Source organism: Anoplophora glabripennis, unplaced genomic scaffold (genome assembly GCF_000390285.2).
Source record: "Anoplophora glabripennis isolate ALB-LARVAE unplaced genomic scaffold, Agla_2.0 scaffold2084, whole genome shotgun sequence".
Taxonomy (NCBI): Eukaryota; Metazoa; Arthropoda; class Insecta; order Coleoptera; family Cerambycidae; genus Anoplophora; species Anoplophora glabripennis.
In genome coordinates, this window is record NW_019418416.1 from 3,486 (window position 1) to 19,555 (window position 16,070).

Genomic DNA, 16,070 nt, shown 5'->3' on the forward strand with positions numbered 1-16,070 from the left:
ATACCTGTCAATATCTACATTGTCGATAATCGGATTTTGTTAGTTAATTGTTATGTTATGCATTATCCGCAGTCGCACAAGCCCAAGAGATTCTTTTGAAAATCTATGACTCATGAAATATTCTTCGGTTTTAAGGAATATTTCTTTGATTTAACGAAATGTGTTTCTTGGAAACGGATTGTCCAGGATTTCTCCAATTCTAAGACAATTTTTCTCACTGATAGACAAGCTAAGATTAATGGATATTTTCCAGTGTCAGATTCGGAATCCCCGACCCCGAAAACCCCCGAGTAGAAATTTAGAAGACAATTACTCAGCTATATTCGATATTTTACAGAAGGCCCCCTTGCCCCCTGGGGGCCCAGGGGCGTCGTGCATACTTTTCAGTGTCAGAATCGAAATCCCCGACCCCAAAAACCCCCGAGTGGAAAATTAGAAGGCAATTACTCAGCTATTCGATGTTTTACAGAAGGCCCCCCTTGCCCATCTGGGGGGCCCCAGGACCGTCGGGCATATTTTTCAGGGTCAGATTCGGAATCTCCGACCCCGAAAACCCGTGCACGCAAATTTCTACAACTTTTAGTCAATTTTTACCATTTTTTAATAATTCGGAAAAATTGATGCACCCGCAATGCAGTTTCGATCCAGCCCCAAAGTGTAATAGATAAAAGTGTTTTCCTGATATTTTTCCAAAGACAATGCCAAAAACCGCAACTCGATCGGTTCATCAGAAAAAAATCTCCGTATTCTGGGTGATTTTGATCTAACTTGCCTGGACTAATGACCGTTTTACCGTGCATGATTGCAAATTTTCTATTTTTCAAATTCATAACAAATTGGCAACCCTAATATAAAAAGGTGCTCAATAGGGAATATTTAATATTTTCATATGCTATGTAAATGATGACCTGCTCATGCCGCTACCTATATATTGAAATTATTGAGAATCTGTCATTTTAGAATCTGATCTATTTTTTTCCTTATTTTAATACATACGCATTAAGTGTTTGAAGATGTTTTATTAAATTTGTAATTATTTTCGTTATTTTTAGGTTAAATCAATTTTATTATGCAAAATTACGCTTCATTGCAAGAAACCCATGAAACTCCAGATGATCATGGCATATTGTTCCATCAGGCAGAAGCTACAAGATCAAGATGGAACCATGTTGAGGATTTGGATTCATTCTTTTCAAGAATATACAAATATCATCAATACCATGGATTTCGATGTATGATGCTTCGAGATATATTTGATGTAAACCAGTTTATTTTTGTGGTATTTTTAACAGTATGGGTGGTCCATGGAATTAACTATGAAATCATGTTTAATCCAAAAGCAGATCATAAGCCCACATTACATGAAATTATTCGTGGTTTTGATGAAACTTTTGGAAAATTTAAGCCCTTAACTTGGTTTTGTCTCATAATAGCGTCCTTATTTCTTATATTAAAAATATTAAATAGATTTTATCAGTTTCTTCAATTTTGGGACATAAAACAATTTTACAACACTGTCCTTGGAATTCAAGATAACGAATTAGACAATTTAAACTGGCACGAAATCCAAATCAAAGTTAGAGCTGTGCAACTGGAACAACAGATGTGTATACATAAGAGAGAGTTAACAGAACTAGATATCTATCAACGTATTTTACGACAAGAAAACTATATGGTAGCTCTAGTAAATAAACGATTATTGCCTCCACGAATAAATGTACCATTTATAGGAGAATGTGTGTATTGGACAAAAGCTTTAAAATTAAATCTTCAGATATTATTATTTTGGTCTCCATGGTCACCCTTTGAAAATCCCTGGCATCTAAGAGAAGAGTACAAAAGACATAATTTACGGCATGAATTAGCAAGTCGACTTAGCAAACAAATTTTATGGTTGGCATTTACAAATTTCATTTTGGCGCCAGCTATTCTGGTGTGGCAAGTTCTTTATACCTTTTTTTATTATACAGAGTCTATTAGGAGAGAACCTGGAAAAATTGGAATAAGAAATTGGTCTTTATATGGAAAACTGTATTTTAGACATTTTAATGAGTTGGACCATGAATTACAAGCAAGACTTGGTAGAGCTTATCGACCATCGACAAAATATTTATCAGCTTTTAGTAGTCCTCTCGTAACTGTAATAGCTCAACATATCGGATTTATTTGTGGATCACTTCTGGCTACATTGGTATTATTTACTGTATATGATGGAGACGTCATAGTAGTAGAACATTTTATAACTTTGATGACAATTTTAGGAGCAACAATTGCAGTTTGTAGGGGTGTTGTCCCAGAAGAGTCTATGGTCTGGTGTCCAGAGTCGCTTTTGCAGGCTGTTGTTGTGCATACACATTATATGGTATCTGATTGGAAAAGTCATGCGCATACTTCAAGAGTAAGAGAAGGCTTCCAACAACTCTTCCAATACCGTTTTGTAACTTTGCTTGAACAATTGGTATCACCAATAATGACACCATTCCTTCTAATTTGGTGGGTGTATCCGAGGTCTTTAGAAATCGTGGACTTTTTTCGACATTTCACTGTGTCAGTGGTTGGAGTTGGAGATGTTTGCAGCTTTGCTCAAATGGATGTTAAAAAACATGGAAATCCAAATTGGCAAAAGGCTTATTTAGAGTCCATGGATGCGATAACACCTGATCATTATTTGCAAGCCGAAGATGGAAAAGTGGAATTATCCTTAGTTCATTTTACAACTACAAATCCTAATTGGGTGCCTCCTCCTGAAGCTCAAATGTTTGTAGACAATATTTTGGATGATATGCCAGATTATAGTGACAGTGATATTTTCTATGGCAGTGTTGAAAATCTAGTTGAACAAGCTTCGGTAACAGAATTTGAAGGCATACACCACTCAATTCCAAATTTGAGAGAAACTCGGGCCACGTTACAGAGTTTTGCGGCCTCCTCATTTCCTAGAAACTCGATTTGGAAGGCAGAAGGGCCAAACATGTTTGGACCATTAGCTATGAGACAAAGCTGTATTGCATTGCATGATAGAAATTTCAGACAGACTGAAAGGGCTGCACGATCTCAAGAAACTACTCCGTTGTTACCAGGAAAATCTTTCTAGTCAATATTATACATAATAGTAATAAAATCATAATAAAAATGTTTATAAAACAAAACAATATATTTTTTAAATACAGAAGAAAATGTTACTTTTATTTATCAATAAGGGTTCCTCGCACTTTTTTCATTTCTTGTGATTTACTCTGTTCTTGTTTTCTTTTGTTGACACCTTTCCTTTCTAATTGTTTCTCTATTATCCTAGCGTTATTTGCATAACTGTCTGCAACTTCCCTCTAAAAAGTCAGAAAAGTATCTATTAAATTATATATTACTTCGTAGTTAAAATGTTTTTCTCCTTTTTAATGCAATATAAATATTCATTTACTAATACTAATGATTAACATTTAGTAATGTAGCTGTAATAGTTAAGTAGCATTCTTTAAATAAAGTTTCAAATAATTTTAATTTAATAAGACTGAGGTTTAATATTTTTTGAGTAAATATGAAAAAAAATACTATTAGGGTAGTCAATGATGATTTGAAGTTATTCATTTTTTATAACAAATTAATTGTGAATAAATATTTCAAAAATAATTATTTTCTTTACGTCTAATCATGTTTAAAGTCAACATAATATACAAACAATACCAAATATATCTTTTTTATTTAGTGCAACATATTGTTTTATAATTTAATTTTAAAATGGCAATAAACAAAGTAAATACCTAAAATTTTTAAATATTAAAAAATTTCACAAATAAATATCGTTAGAAATTCCAGAGTTCATAAATATGAAGTTTCAAGAAAATATTTTTATGAGCTTAAGAATGAGCAGGAGCATGAAATCATACAAAGAATTATATTTTCTTGTAAAATTTTAATTAAAGAGTTTTCCCACTTCACGACAGTCTTGGGGTACATTAATATAATTTTTTTTATAAAAGTGTGCCACTAAAGTAATTGTAATTATTGAAATTAAGATGATAGTTATGTCCCAAGTACGAGTTCAAGTAGGAAACTTTCGAGCAAGTCTCATATTTGACTCACGTAGTTTCGACAACTGGCAACGTCGTACAAAGCGCATCTCTACAGAGCACAAAGTTAGGTTAGATTAGTATTAAATATAGTAGATGCATTACAATCGTTTGGTAAGTTTTAAAAAAATTGTGCAGGAATTGTTGGATTTATTTTATAAGTCTCTTTAAACGAAAAAAAAGGAAACTGAAACGAAAAATGTTTTAGTTCAAAATTTTGTAGAATGTCAGTGCGCAAGCAAACTAACCTAACTTCTACGTGCGACGCACTATAATTTATTTGGACTTAGGTATGGACAAAATTAAGTAGCGCCTCGTAGAAAAAAAGATAAAAAAAAAACAAAAAATAGCGTTTTAAAGCTTAAGAGGAACAGATTACGGGAAAAATAATTATATTTCACCAGCACCGCATTTACACCCTCAAAATTGAGCCCCAAAATTATAATTTTGGAAAAAGTTTACATTTTTTTGCTCTCTTGTTTGAAAAAAAAAATTCTCAAATGATGCAAAATATTATTTTATAGTTTTTGAAAAAAATTGTATAACACATTTCTTGTTTGAAATTAGTTGCTCTATCGATTCCCGGGATTATTTTGACAAAATTTATTTTCAACCCTACAAAGGGGTAGAAATCACCCCCAGGGTAAAAATATATATCAGCATGGGTGTATTTTGTTTCTTGAGCTATTCCCCACTTACTTTCCAAATTTCAAGCAAATCGATGCATAACAGCGGAAATCAGAGTTAAAAACATCATAAACTGAAATATTCGTAAATTTAAGAGTTCTAAATTTTTTTAGTTCAATTTAAACAATGGATCCTTATTCCCCATCTCAAAAGCAATAAAAAAATGTTATGTATCAATTAAAAAAAAAATTTAGCAAACGAGGGAGCAAAAAAATGTAATTTTTTTCAAAATTATAATTTTGGGGCTCAATTTTGAGGGTGTAAATGCAGTGGTGGTGAAATGTGATTATTTTTCCCGCAATCTGTTCCTCTTAAGCTTTAAAACGCTATTTTTTGTTTTTTTTATCTTTTTTCTACGAGGCCCTACTTAATTTTGTCCATACCTAAGTCCAAATGAATTATAGTGCGACGTTGCCGTGTTTCATTTATGTGAAGAATTATATGAAAAATGTGAAAGTTTGAGTATGAATATCTTTAATTTTAGCTGGTCAATCCTTTCCAGATTGTTACATATAATGTATTTCTACACAAATTAGTCTTGCCTAAAATTTGGGCAGTTTCTCGAATGGGGTTATTTAGCTACAGCAACGATTTCATCATAACAACATTTTTCGAGGCGGTGCCATTAAGCCTATGCTAAACATAGTCAAGAATTATATATAGGTGTCCCAGAATAACGTGTACAACGAAAGACCACAAATTCGTGGACCCAACTTTGGCAGATTTAGGCTAATTCTCTATTTATTGGTATCTAATTAAAAATGATGGGTACAAAACATATTCGAAAAAATAATTCTATTTTACTAATGTGATCAAAATGAAAATATAATTCCATGAAAGTTAATTTTGATGTCATGTTATATTGATTAAATTTGATGGGAGTCTGGCACAGATCTTAATTTTATGAAACTTACAGCATTTTTAACCTTTTTGCATTGCATGAGTTTCCACCAAGAATATTTTTATCTTTTATCGAGTTCGTAATACAGGACAAAGGTATACAGGGTGTCCCAGAATAAGGTGTATAACGGAAAACCACAAATTCGTGCACTCAAAATAGGCAGATTTAAGCTATTCACCTATATCCAAAATCGCTTCGTTTGGCCGCTAGATGGCCTCAGTTCCTGAAAATTTTTTGAATTTTGTAAATAACTCGAATACATATTATTCGATTTCGATTATTTTTGGGGTGAGGACTTTCAATCTACACATTTTGGTGTTATACAATGTTTTTTTAAACTTACAACTCCTATAAAATTGATGTATGGTGATAATATCCGTTCATGACTTTTTCCTCTTTCGGGCAATAATGCCAACTATTTTTTATTTGATAGGTGATACCATTTGGAAGTTTTTGGGCCTCTTATAGAATTTTAATTAAATGAGCAGTTTGGGTGCAAAAAATATTTTTCAAATGTCTACATTATCTTGCCACTCATATTACAATACTTAACGAAGTGCTAGTGTTACGAATTTTAGCGGACTGTATGTGAATGAACAAAATTGATTACGAAAAGATAAAAGCGACTGGTTGCAAAGCGACTTACCGATGATGCAGCATCCAGTTTCTTTCTTGTTAGATTTTAACGAAAATTCACTTGACGGTCAATTCACGTGCGTACACAAACGAGTCGGTTTTAGAAGTGCCGCTTGCAACCTTTTTTCCCTGATGTAAAAATACTTTATACAAAAAAAACTAAATATTACAAAAAAACACGAAAATTATAATTGCCAACACATAACAAATTTCTCCACGGAATAATTATTCAATAGTTTTTAAACAAAAATACTTAATATCTAATATTAAGACTAAATTATTACTTGCGGATGCAACATACCGCCCACCATAAAATACAAAGTTGAGTATTTTATTGTTGTTGATTTGGCAACAGATAGAGCTTAACAAGAGGTCTTTGTGTAATGCCTTTGCCAACACGAAGAGTTGCCACGCGAACAACTCCATCTTTTCCGGGATGAAGGTTAACAATGCGACCTAATCGCCAATTTAAAGGTGAAACAGTATCTTCTTTAATTAAAACTAACGTGCCAGGCACAATCAATGAAATATGTTTGGTCCATTTGTTTCTCTGAATCAGAGTATGAAGATATTCTTGGTGCCATCGCTTCCAAAAATCCTGATGAAACCGTTGCAAAAGCTACCATCTGCTTAAAGTATTTAGTTTCAGATGGTTGAGATCTCTGTCTGGCAAAACTGTTAATGGTTCTAAGGTTAGAAAATGTCCGGGAGTTAAGGCACGAAGATCGTTAGGATAAGAGCTCATGGAACAAATGGGACGCGAATTAAGAAGGGCTTCAATTTGGGTGAGGAGTGTGGAAAACTCTTCAAAGGTCAGAATTTGTTGTCCAATAGTACGAAAAAGGTGAGATTTTACTGATTTAATACCAGCCTCCCACAAACCACCAAAGTGAGGAGCTGACAGAGGATTGAAACTCCATGAGATTTTTTCTGTTTCGACAGCGGTTTTCATTAAATCAGCAATATATCTACTTGCCGCAGTGAAATTAGTTCCACAGTCACTAAATACATATGAACATCGTCCAATAAATCTTCGAAAGGTAGCTAAAAGCCTCAGAACTAAGATCAGAAACGAAAAGACATATAGCATATATCTCAGATTTCGGTTGGAAAACACGCTATCTCAAATTTCAGTTGGAAAACGTGCTATGTCAAATAAAGCTTGAAAAACATGCTAACTCAGATCTTTAAGTAAAAACATGCTATCTCAGTGTGACTAGAAATTTAAGTTGGCACACTGAATGATTGAAACCGTGCATTTATAATAAACTTTATATAAGTCAGATAAGAGTACGCTATTAATTTTGACATCAAAGCAAACTTGTACGAAAAAAATTGAATAATTTTTAGATTTAACAAAAATTTTTATATATTAAGGTATACACTATTTTTTGTTATTTCAAAAAACATTGAGTAATTGCAACATACTGCATATTATTCAATTTTTTTAATTAACAATTTTGTCGTTATAACAGTAACTTAACAAAATTAATTGAAAAATGTTGAAAAAAAATAAACAGTGTACCTAAACATAAACATTCCTTACTTTTTTAAAAATATATTATATAAGTTTATTATAAATTTACGGTTTCAATCATTCAATGTGCCAACTTAAATTTCTAGTCACACTGAGATAGCATGTTTTTACTTAAAGATCTGAGTTAGCATGTTTTCCAACTGAAATTTGAGATAGCATGTTTTCCAACCGAAATCTGAGATAGCATATTTTCGTACTAAAGCGTCGATATATTGACACAAATTAAAATCAAGTCGCCGTGCTTTCGCGATAAATGGAAGTTTAAGTCAGTTGTCAAAGCCATTGTGAGAAATGTCAATTTAGAATATGGAGGGTTGGTTAAATATTCAACATTCTTTTGTGGTTGAAATTTATTTTAAGAATAACAATTCTACTTCAATATTTCAAACCGAAGTTATTGCCGCATTTCGAAAGACTTGCATTTCTATTCCTACAAAGTTATCCGTGCAAGATTTTGGAGCACACTTTGACATTTGCGAACGTTTCGAAGCGTTACTTTCTGAAAATCCGGNTAATAATAATAATAATAATAATAATAATAATAATAATAATAATAATAATAATAATAATCACAAACGATTTTTTTGTTTATAAACAATATTCAATAATTTAATAAAATATATCAGTCAGTCAGTAGGTAATTCGTGAATAGATACTTCAAAAAGGTATCAATTTCAAAAATCGTTCTTGAGAAAATCTGTAATTTTGTATAAATGGATTGTTCCTTGAAATTCAGAAGTGCCGGGAAAACGCGTCACCTTGAAAATTTTAAAATTTTTCGCCTGCGGCGCCATTTAAAGACTCTCCGGGCACTTAATATCCCGGAATTCAATTCAACAAATGTAACAACCCTAAGCAGAACACATTCAATCAATGTTCACGCGCCGCCACTGTGAGTTAGCATGTTTTCCAAGTTTAATTTGATATAAGCATGTTTTCCAAATGAAATTTGAGATAGCATGTTTTTCAACCGAAATCTGAGATAGCATGTTTTTGTACTAAAGCATCAATATATGCTTTACAGTTTTAGCTCCTCGATATTTTCCAAGGGTAATCATAAAGGGGCCACCGAAATCTACACCCACACACGAAAAGGGTTTCAACTGAGAGACACGAAAAGCTGGTAGATTACCCATAAACGGCTCCCATGTCTTAGGATTGTGACAAAAGCATCTATAACAATTAGATACGACTGATCGAATGGCAAGTTTAGCTGACAAAATCCAATAATTTTGAGATAATAAATACTGAAGTGTTTGAAAACCTGGGTGACAATGTTTGCGATGAGTTTCTTCTATAATAAGAGTGGTTAAACAACAATTCCTGGGTAATAATATCGGATGTTTTTGTTCAAGCAATAAAGTAGAATTTACTAAACGACCACCTTCTCTAAGAATTCCACATTCATCAAGAAAAGGATTTAATTTGCGAAGAAATTTAGAAGTCAATTTATTTTTTAAAAGCTTGTCAATGTCATTCTGAAAAGTTTTATGTTGCGAATATTTAATCAAAACAACCAAAGCTTGTTGAAGATCAAAGATATCTATCAAACCCGATTTCTTATCACCGGGATTCTTTAAATTATGACAAAATCGAAGACAATATGCTACGATAAGTTTAATTTTAAACAAAGAGGAATATTTTTCCAAGAGGTTAAAAAGCATTTTGAAATCAATAATTGCCGTTGCAAACGTTAACTTTCGTTCCTCGTCAGAAAAAGAGGATGATCTATAATCTACCTCACTCACCGGCCAAAGATCAGAACTTTGTCTAAGCCAAGAAGGTCCCCCCCACCATGACAGATGATCCACTAATTCTTTTGGCATGAGACCACGCGATGCACAATCTACAGGGTTTTCCGCAGAACGAACATGGTGCTAAGTGGTAGGAGCTAATCTTTCTTGGATATGACTAACGAAAGTTTTCCAACAATGAGGGGATGACTTAACCCAAGATAATACAATTGACGAATCTGACCACGCGAAAATGTTATGAAATTGGATATGTTTTTAGTAGATATTCAATTAAATTCGACAAAAGAACTGCTGCACACAACTCAAGACGAGGAAGAGAAATCCGGTTCATTTAATATTTTAATATTTAATATATTATTTGTTTATTTTATATTCAATATTTTCATCGGCATCAATAAATCTAGGATAAATAACAGCAGCATACCCTTTCTCGGAACTGTCACAAAATCCATGAAGATCACAAGATATGAACTGCAACGGTTTGATACGAGATATGTGCCATGTGAGATGGTGAAGCTCTCCTTTGGACTGATTCCAGCACTTTATTATGTCAGTAGGTGGTGATTGATTCCATTCTAGTCATAAAGTCCATAAATACCTGGATAAGATATTTGGCAAAAAACGATACTAGCTAAAAATCCAGAGGATCAAAGATACGTGCCAATTCGGATAATATAGTTAATGGAATTTATTTTAATCTCAAAATTTTTAAACTGAAACTATTAGAATCATCAAATGAAATATCATGTTCGTAACGAGGGTCATAGGGAATCGATTCTAGAATGGATTATTACTTGTCCATTTGCGAAGCCAAAAGCTTTTAAAGATGTAAAGCTGCTTCTAGTGAATCGGAACCAATTAATAAGTCATCAACATAGATGTCTGACAAAAGAACTTACGATGCATGAGGAAATTGCTTTCCTTCATCGTTGGCTAATTGAATCAGGGTACGAAGAGCGAGAAAGGGAGCTGAAGTTACCCCATAAGTAACAGTTTTCAACCAAAAATCTTTGATAGGATCTGTTGGGGCGAATCTCCATAATATTCTTTGATAATCCCAATGATAGCGGTGTATTAGAATCTGACGATACATTTGCTTAATGTCAGCAGTGAAGACGAAATAATGTAGCCGAAAATTTAACAAGATAGAAGTAATGTCCTTTTGCAACTTAGAACCTACTAGAAGAGTTTCATTCAGAGAGATTCAATCCGAAGAATTACAAGAAGCATCAAACACAACTCTTAACTTAGTTGTGTTACTGTCAGGTTTAAGTACACAATGGTGAGGAATGTAATAATTTGGTTCCACACTAAGATAAGAAGTTGGTATTTCTACCATGTGCACACTATCTAAGTAATCTTTCATGAATTCTGAATAGAGCATATATAAAGATGGATCATGAAGCAAAAGATTTTCCAAAGCAAAGAAGAGTAACAATGTAACAACCAGAATGATTACGAGAATGATTCTCTACAAACAATTTTTCACAACGAAGATCCGAAGAAGAAGTCTTAACATCTGGTACTTCTTCTAGTTCCCAACATTTTTTTATAGATTGATCAATCAAATAGCCGATGTACTATGAAATGAATTAAGGAAATTATGGGGAGAGCAAGAAACTACCCATGAGAATCCAACCAAAAATTGTATTAATAGCAGTCGGCTGACTTTCATTACCTGTTAAGCAACCAGAAGTTAGTACCAATGGGAATATTATGTCAACACCTAAAAGAATGTCGACGTCACTCGGAATATTAAATTTAGGATTTGCTAATTTAATATTCGACAATTTCGAAAAGTTCAATTAGGATTGCATTGAGGTGGCATGTGGCCACATATTTTGGTTAATACTAGAGCATCAATTGATAATTGTGGCGAAAATTCATTTACTGGACGAATAGTACTAGATGCATTTAGTTGACGGTTTTATAGCATTAACAAAACAAGACGAATTAGGTTTAGGAGAAACAAATTGTTTAATTTTATTAAAATTAACTGGTTTTGATTTGTCTATTCCACTATTCAAAGTGAGCGATACTGTTTCATAAGCAGTACATTGGTTTTGTAAAAAATTAACTAAGTCCTTGTAAGATGAGATAGCTGTTGAGTTACATTCCAGTTCAAAACGTGTAACTGTCGCTTCATCTAATTTTGAAACTAAAATATGAAACATTACAAAATTTCAATGTTCTACTGGTAATTTTAATACTTTTAATGCTTCTAAATTTTTAGAAAAACGATCTAATAAATCTCTTAACTTAGTTAGTGACTTGGATTTTAATTTTGGAGCATGAATTATTTGTTTCCAATAAGAACTAGCAAGAATACGAGTGTTCTGGTAACGAGCAGTTAAAGTGTTATATGCAACTGGACAGTTTTCATCAGTTAATGGAATAGATTTGATAATTGAAAGATGATTTTTTGACACAGACATCAACAATAATTGAAACTTTTCAGAATTCGATAAAGTACTATTGTTATGAATCAACGAAGGGAATAGACTGATAAAGGTAGGCCAGTTGTTAATGTTGCTATCAAATTTCGGGACATCTATTTTCGGTAAGCGCACATTAGGCTGGCTTGCACTAGTTACAGAAACTTCAGCCTCATTTTTCATTAGAGAATGATAAATCGATTTAATAGCATAGTAAGAATTGTCAAAACTAGTTACTGTAGCCTTTTCCGTTTCAAAATCTGGATTTTCAGTAACAGCTAAAGTGGATAATAATGAATGATGGTGATGTGTAAATTCCTCGTTAATATTGTCTAAATCATAATATCAAATTTTAAACATATCAACTGCAATGTCGTCTGTTGACGCACGTCTAGCAAACAGTTCAAGCTCACTTAGGCAATCGTGCCACAGGTCTCTCTGTGCTCTTAATTGTTTGAGTTTATTTGCCATTTTTTCTTCTCTTTTCTTTTGTTAAAAAAAAGAAGAAAACGATGTAGACAGAAAGTATCAAAAGGTTTAATGTAAAATATCATCATCGATTTATCACCAGCTAGCGAAATTATTGAAAGTAATATGTAACAACAACAAAATACTATATGGAATTTTAAAGAAGTCCACTCTGTATAAAATGAAATAAAAAATATTGGATATGGGTGGTATGAATGCTCACTCCAAATTATAATCATCCGTACTGGGAAATTCTAACAAATCTATAACTAAATTGACATGATAAGAGACCGTACTAATATCGTATCGCTGAGCGGTCTAATAAAAAAGACAAGAAAAAGAACTAAGTGAATGTGAAAAGGTTAAACAAGTACCAACTTAGGATTATTAAATTCTATAAAATTGTTTAAAATAAACTAATGTATTATAAATTAATGAATTTGATTAAGTAGATGTATGGAAACGAATGTACGAAAATGGCATGCAATTGCAAAATGAAACAAAATCAAAATATCTAATTAGGTAACTCGAGTCGAGAAACTTGTTATGGTTAGAAAAACAATCGCGAAAACTAATTTTGAAAGTATCCTAATCTCGATAGGACCAAAAAAATGTTACGAATTTTAGCGGACTGTATGTGAATGAACAAAATTGATTACGAAAAGATAAAAGCGACTGGTTGCAAAGCGACTTACCGATGATGCAGCTCTGTTGGTGCAATGTACATTGGTAATGACCTGCAGCTTCCAGTTTCTTTCTTGTTAGATTTTAACGAAAATTCACTTGACGGTCAATTCACGTGCGTACACAAATGAGTCGGTTTACGAAGTGCCGCTTACAACCTTTTTTCCCGTGAGGTAAAAATATTTTATACAAAAAAAACTAAATATTACAAAAAGCACGAAAACTATAATTGCTAACACATAACAAATTTCTCCATGGAATAATTATTCAATAGTTTTTAAACAAAAATACTTAATATCTAATATTAATACTAAATTATTACTTGCGGATGCAACAGCCAGTAGTCACTGATTTCGTAGGTTGACTGTAACTTCAGTTTGATCTTTAAGTCACTGTACCTGCCAATTCTTAACGAGTATTTACTACAATAAAATATATATGTTATTTCATTTTTCGATATGGATACATACGCACGACGAATTAGAATTATTTACATGCCTAATTTTATTAAAAAAATTTGTAAAAACAATCAAATACAATAAAAAATGCCGGAGATAAATGTAAAAATTGAGGTTATTAAATTTAGTATACAACTTATTATAAAAACTGTTCAAAATGACCATCGTTGTTTCTACAACAAAGGTTAATTCGGCGAAGGAAGTTAAGGCATACCTTTTGCAGTTCTTAAGGGCTATTTTTTACAACATTTATGGTATTTTGGATATGCCTCCACAACTCAGTTCAGTGTTAAGTACATGTGGAATCATGCACTGTTGTTTTCAGAGTGCCCCAAAGATAATAGTCGCAAGATGTTAAGTCTGGTGAACGTACAAACCAGTTAACAGGAACATTGCCCTCTATACCGATACATTGACGAGCAAATCTTTGATTCAGATACTGCCGGACATTTACAGTGAAATATGGTGGAGCGCCATCATGCATAAATCACATGTTAGCTCTGAGTAATAACGGCACATCTTCCAATAACTCGGGTTTTGCAAAAATTCTAAATAAAATTACCCATTGGGTGATATTGGGTAGAATAACAGAGCCAATAATAATGCTATACCAAACAAGATCAAACTGAAATTACAGTCAACCTACAAAATCAGAGCCTACTAGCACTTTGTTAAGTATTGAAATATAGGTGGCAAGATAATGTATACATTTAAAAAATATTTTTTTGTACCCAAACCGCTCATTTAATCAAAATTCTACAAGCGGCGCAAAAACTTCCAAATTGGATCACCTATCAAATAAAAAATAGTTGTCATTATTGCCCGAAAGAGGAAAAAGTTATGAATGGATATTATCACCATACATCAATTTTAAAGGAGTTGTAAGTTTTAAAAAACACTATGTATAACACCGAAATGTGTAGATTGACAGCAAAAGTCCACACCTCAAAAATAATCAAAATCGAATAATATGTATTCGAGTTATTTACAAAATTTAAAAAATGTTCACGAACTTTGAGGTCATCTAGCGGCCAAACGAAGGGATTTTGGATATAGGTGGATTAGCCTAAATCTGCCTATTTTGAGTCCATAAATCTGTGGTCTTCCGTTGTACACGTTATTCTAGAACACCCTGTATTGTGCATTAATTCCAAGTGCAAAAAAGTCGAAAACAATGCTAAAAACTTAAGAATCAAATACATACTGCTTCGATTTCATCCTCTTCTTCATCTATAGTAGATACAGTCACCGAGCTAAATTTGCCCATATTTTTTGTATGTTTAGTGACCATAATTTTCTTTGGTTTTTCTACAGCTACTTGATTATATATATCATTAATAGGGCCTTCATTAGTACTTTTTATCAACGATCCTCTTACAATGAAACTTATAGGACTTTGTGCATCATGTTTATAATACAAAAGCAATCCACACTTTTTACATTTTAGACGAAACTGTTTTTCAATACCTTCAGGACGTTTAATATACACTGTCTCATCTGTATCACAAGTAATTTTGTGTGCATGATTTGTACCGTCTAAAACTCTGGCTCCATCCCTCTTTCTCAGAGGAAGTTTTTCGATAGAACAATCTAATACAAAAAAAAACAGTCAAAAAATTTAAAATATTTTTTAATACCCACCTAAAATTAATGTCATTTGTCCGCATAGGCAGTAATATATGTGCAAGGGTTTTTCATCACCATATTCTTCCTGATCTTTTGTATCTGAACAGGCTATACTGCGTGAAACTACTTTGGGCATGTTCAAACAAAATAAAAAAGTATTTTACTTTAATTTTTATCTCTGTTTTATATAAATGGAATGGTCAGTCAGGCACAGTTTCGGCCATAGATTAAGTACAAAGTTTCGACACAGACACAGATCACATAACCTTGTTATACGACACGGATTAGGAAAATGATTAAAGGTAGGAGGTTAAGGACGTTAAGGTTAGGTAAGTTAAATAGACGACCATGGAGACCACAGATTACTAACAAGAAAATGGAGACTACACATCTAGTCCTCCCTGTAGACGACACCAATTGTAACAAGATTTCGCAATGTTGCCAATATAAATCGAACTAGAATTTAGTTGCTTACCAAATTTTATTGTTTAAATTTAGTTGGTATCAATTGAGTCTCACGAGTTTCAGGGCCTTGATTTTTGAAAACAGGAGAACTGATACTCCAGAGAAAAAATTCACCTGACAAATTTCTCTTAAAAACTTAAACACTTATTTTTGAACGTTGAAGGAATCCAATTCTCTAGAGAATTTAATTTATGCCGTATGTCGAGGATATATTTGCAACTGACCAATCAGCGGGCAGAGTTTTCTTCAATATTTCAGTGCCATTATTGGCGACCCTGATGTTTAGTCACTTGATTTGATTTTGAAGTTTGTTTTGTAAATGTCATTATATTCGTCAGGGAGACTAGACATC

General features: G+C 32.7%; 1 protein-coding gene and 1 pseudogene across 1 annotated transcript; one reads left to right on the plus strand and one right to left on the minus strand.

Moving 5' to 3' along the window:
- Positions 1-1,057: 1,057 nt before the first annotated feature.
- On the plus strand, positions 1,058-3,170 carry LOC108916246 (annotated as a pseudogene).
- LOC108916247 (UPF0428 protein CXorf56 homolog) lies at positions 3,130-15,389 on the minus strand. Its single transcript, XM_018722455.1, has 3 exons — positions 15,269-15,389; positions 14,832-15,217; positions 3,130-3,326 (listed from the first exon to the last, which is right to left on the minus strand). The coding sequence occupies exons 1-3, from the start codon at positions 15,387-15,389 to the stop codon at positions 3,186-3,188; spliced, it is 648 nt and encodes a 215-aa protein (XP_018577971.1). The 3' UTR covers positions 3,130-3,185.
- Between the last annotated feature and the right edge of the window lie 681 nt (positions 15,390-16,070).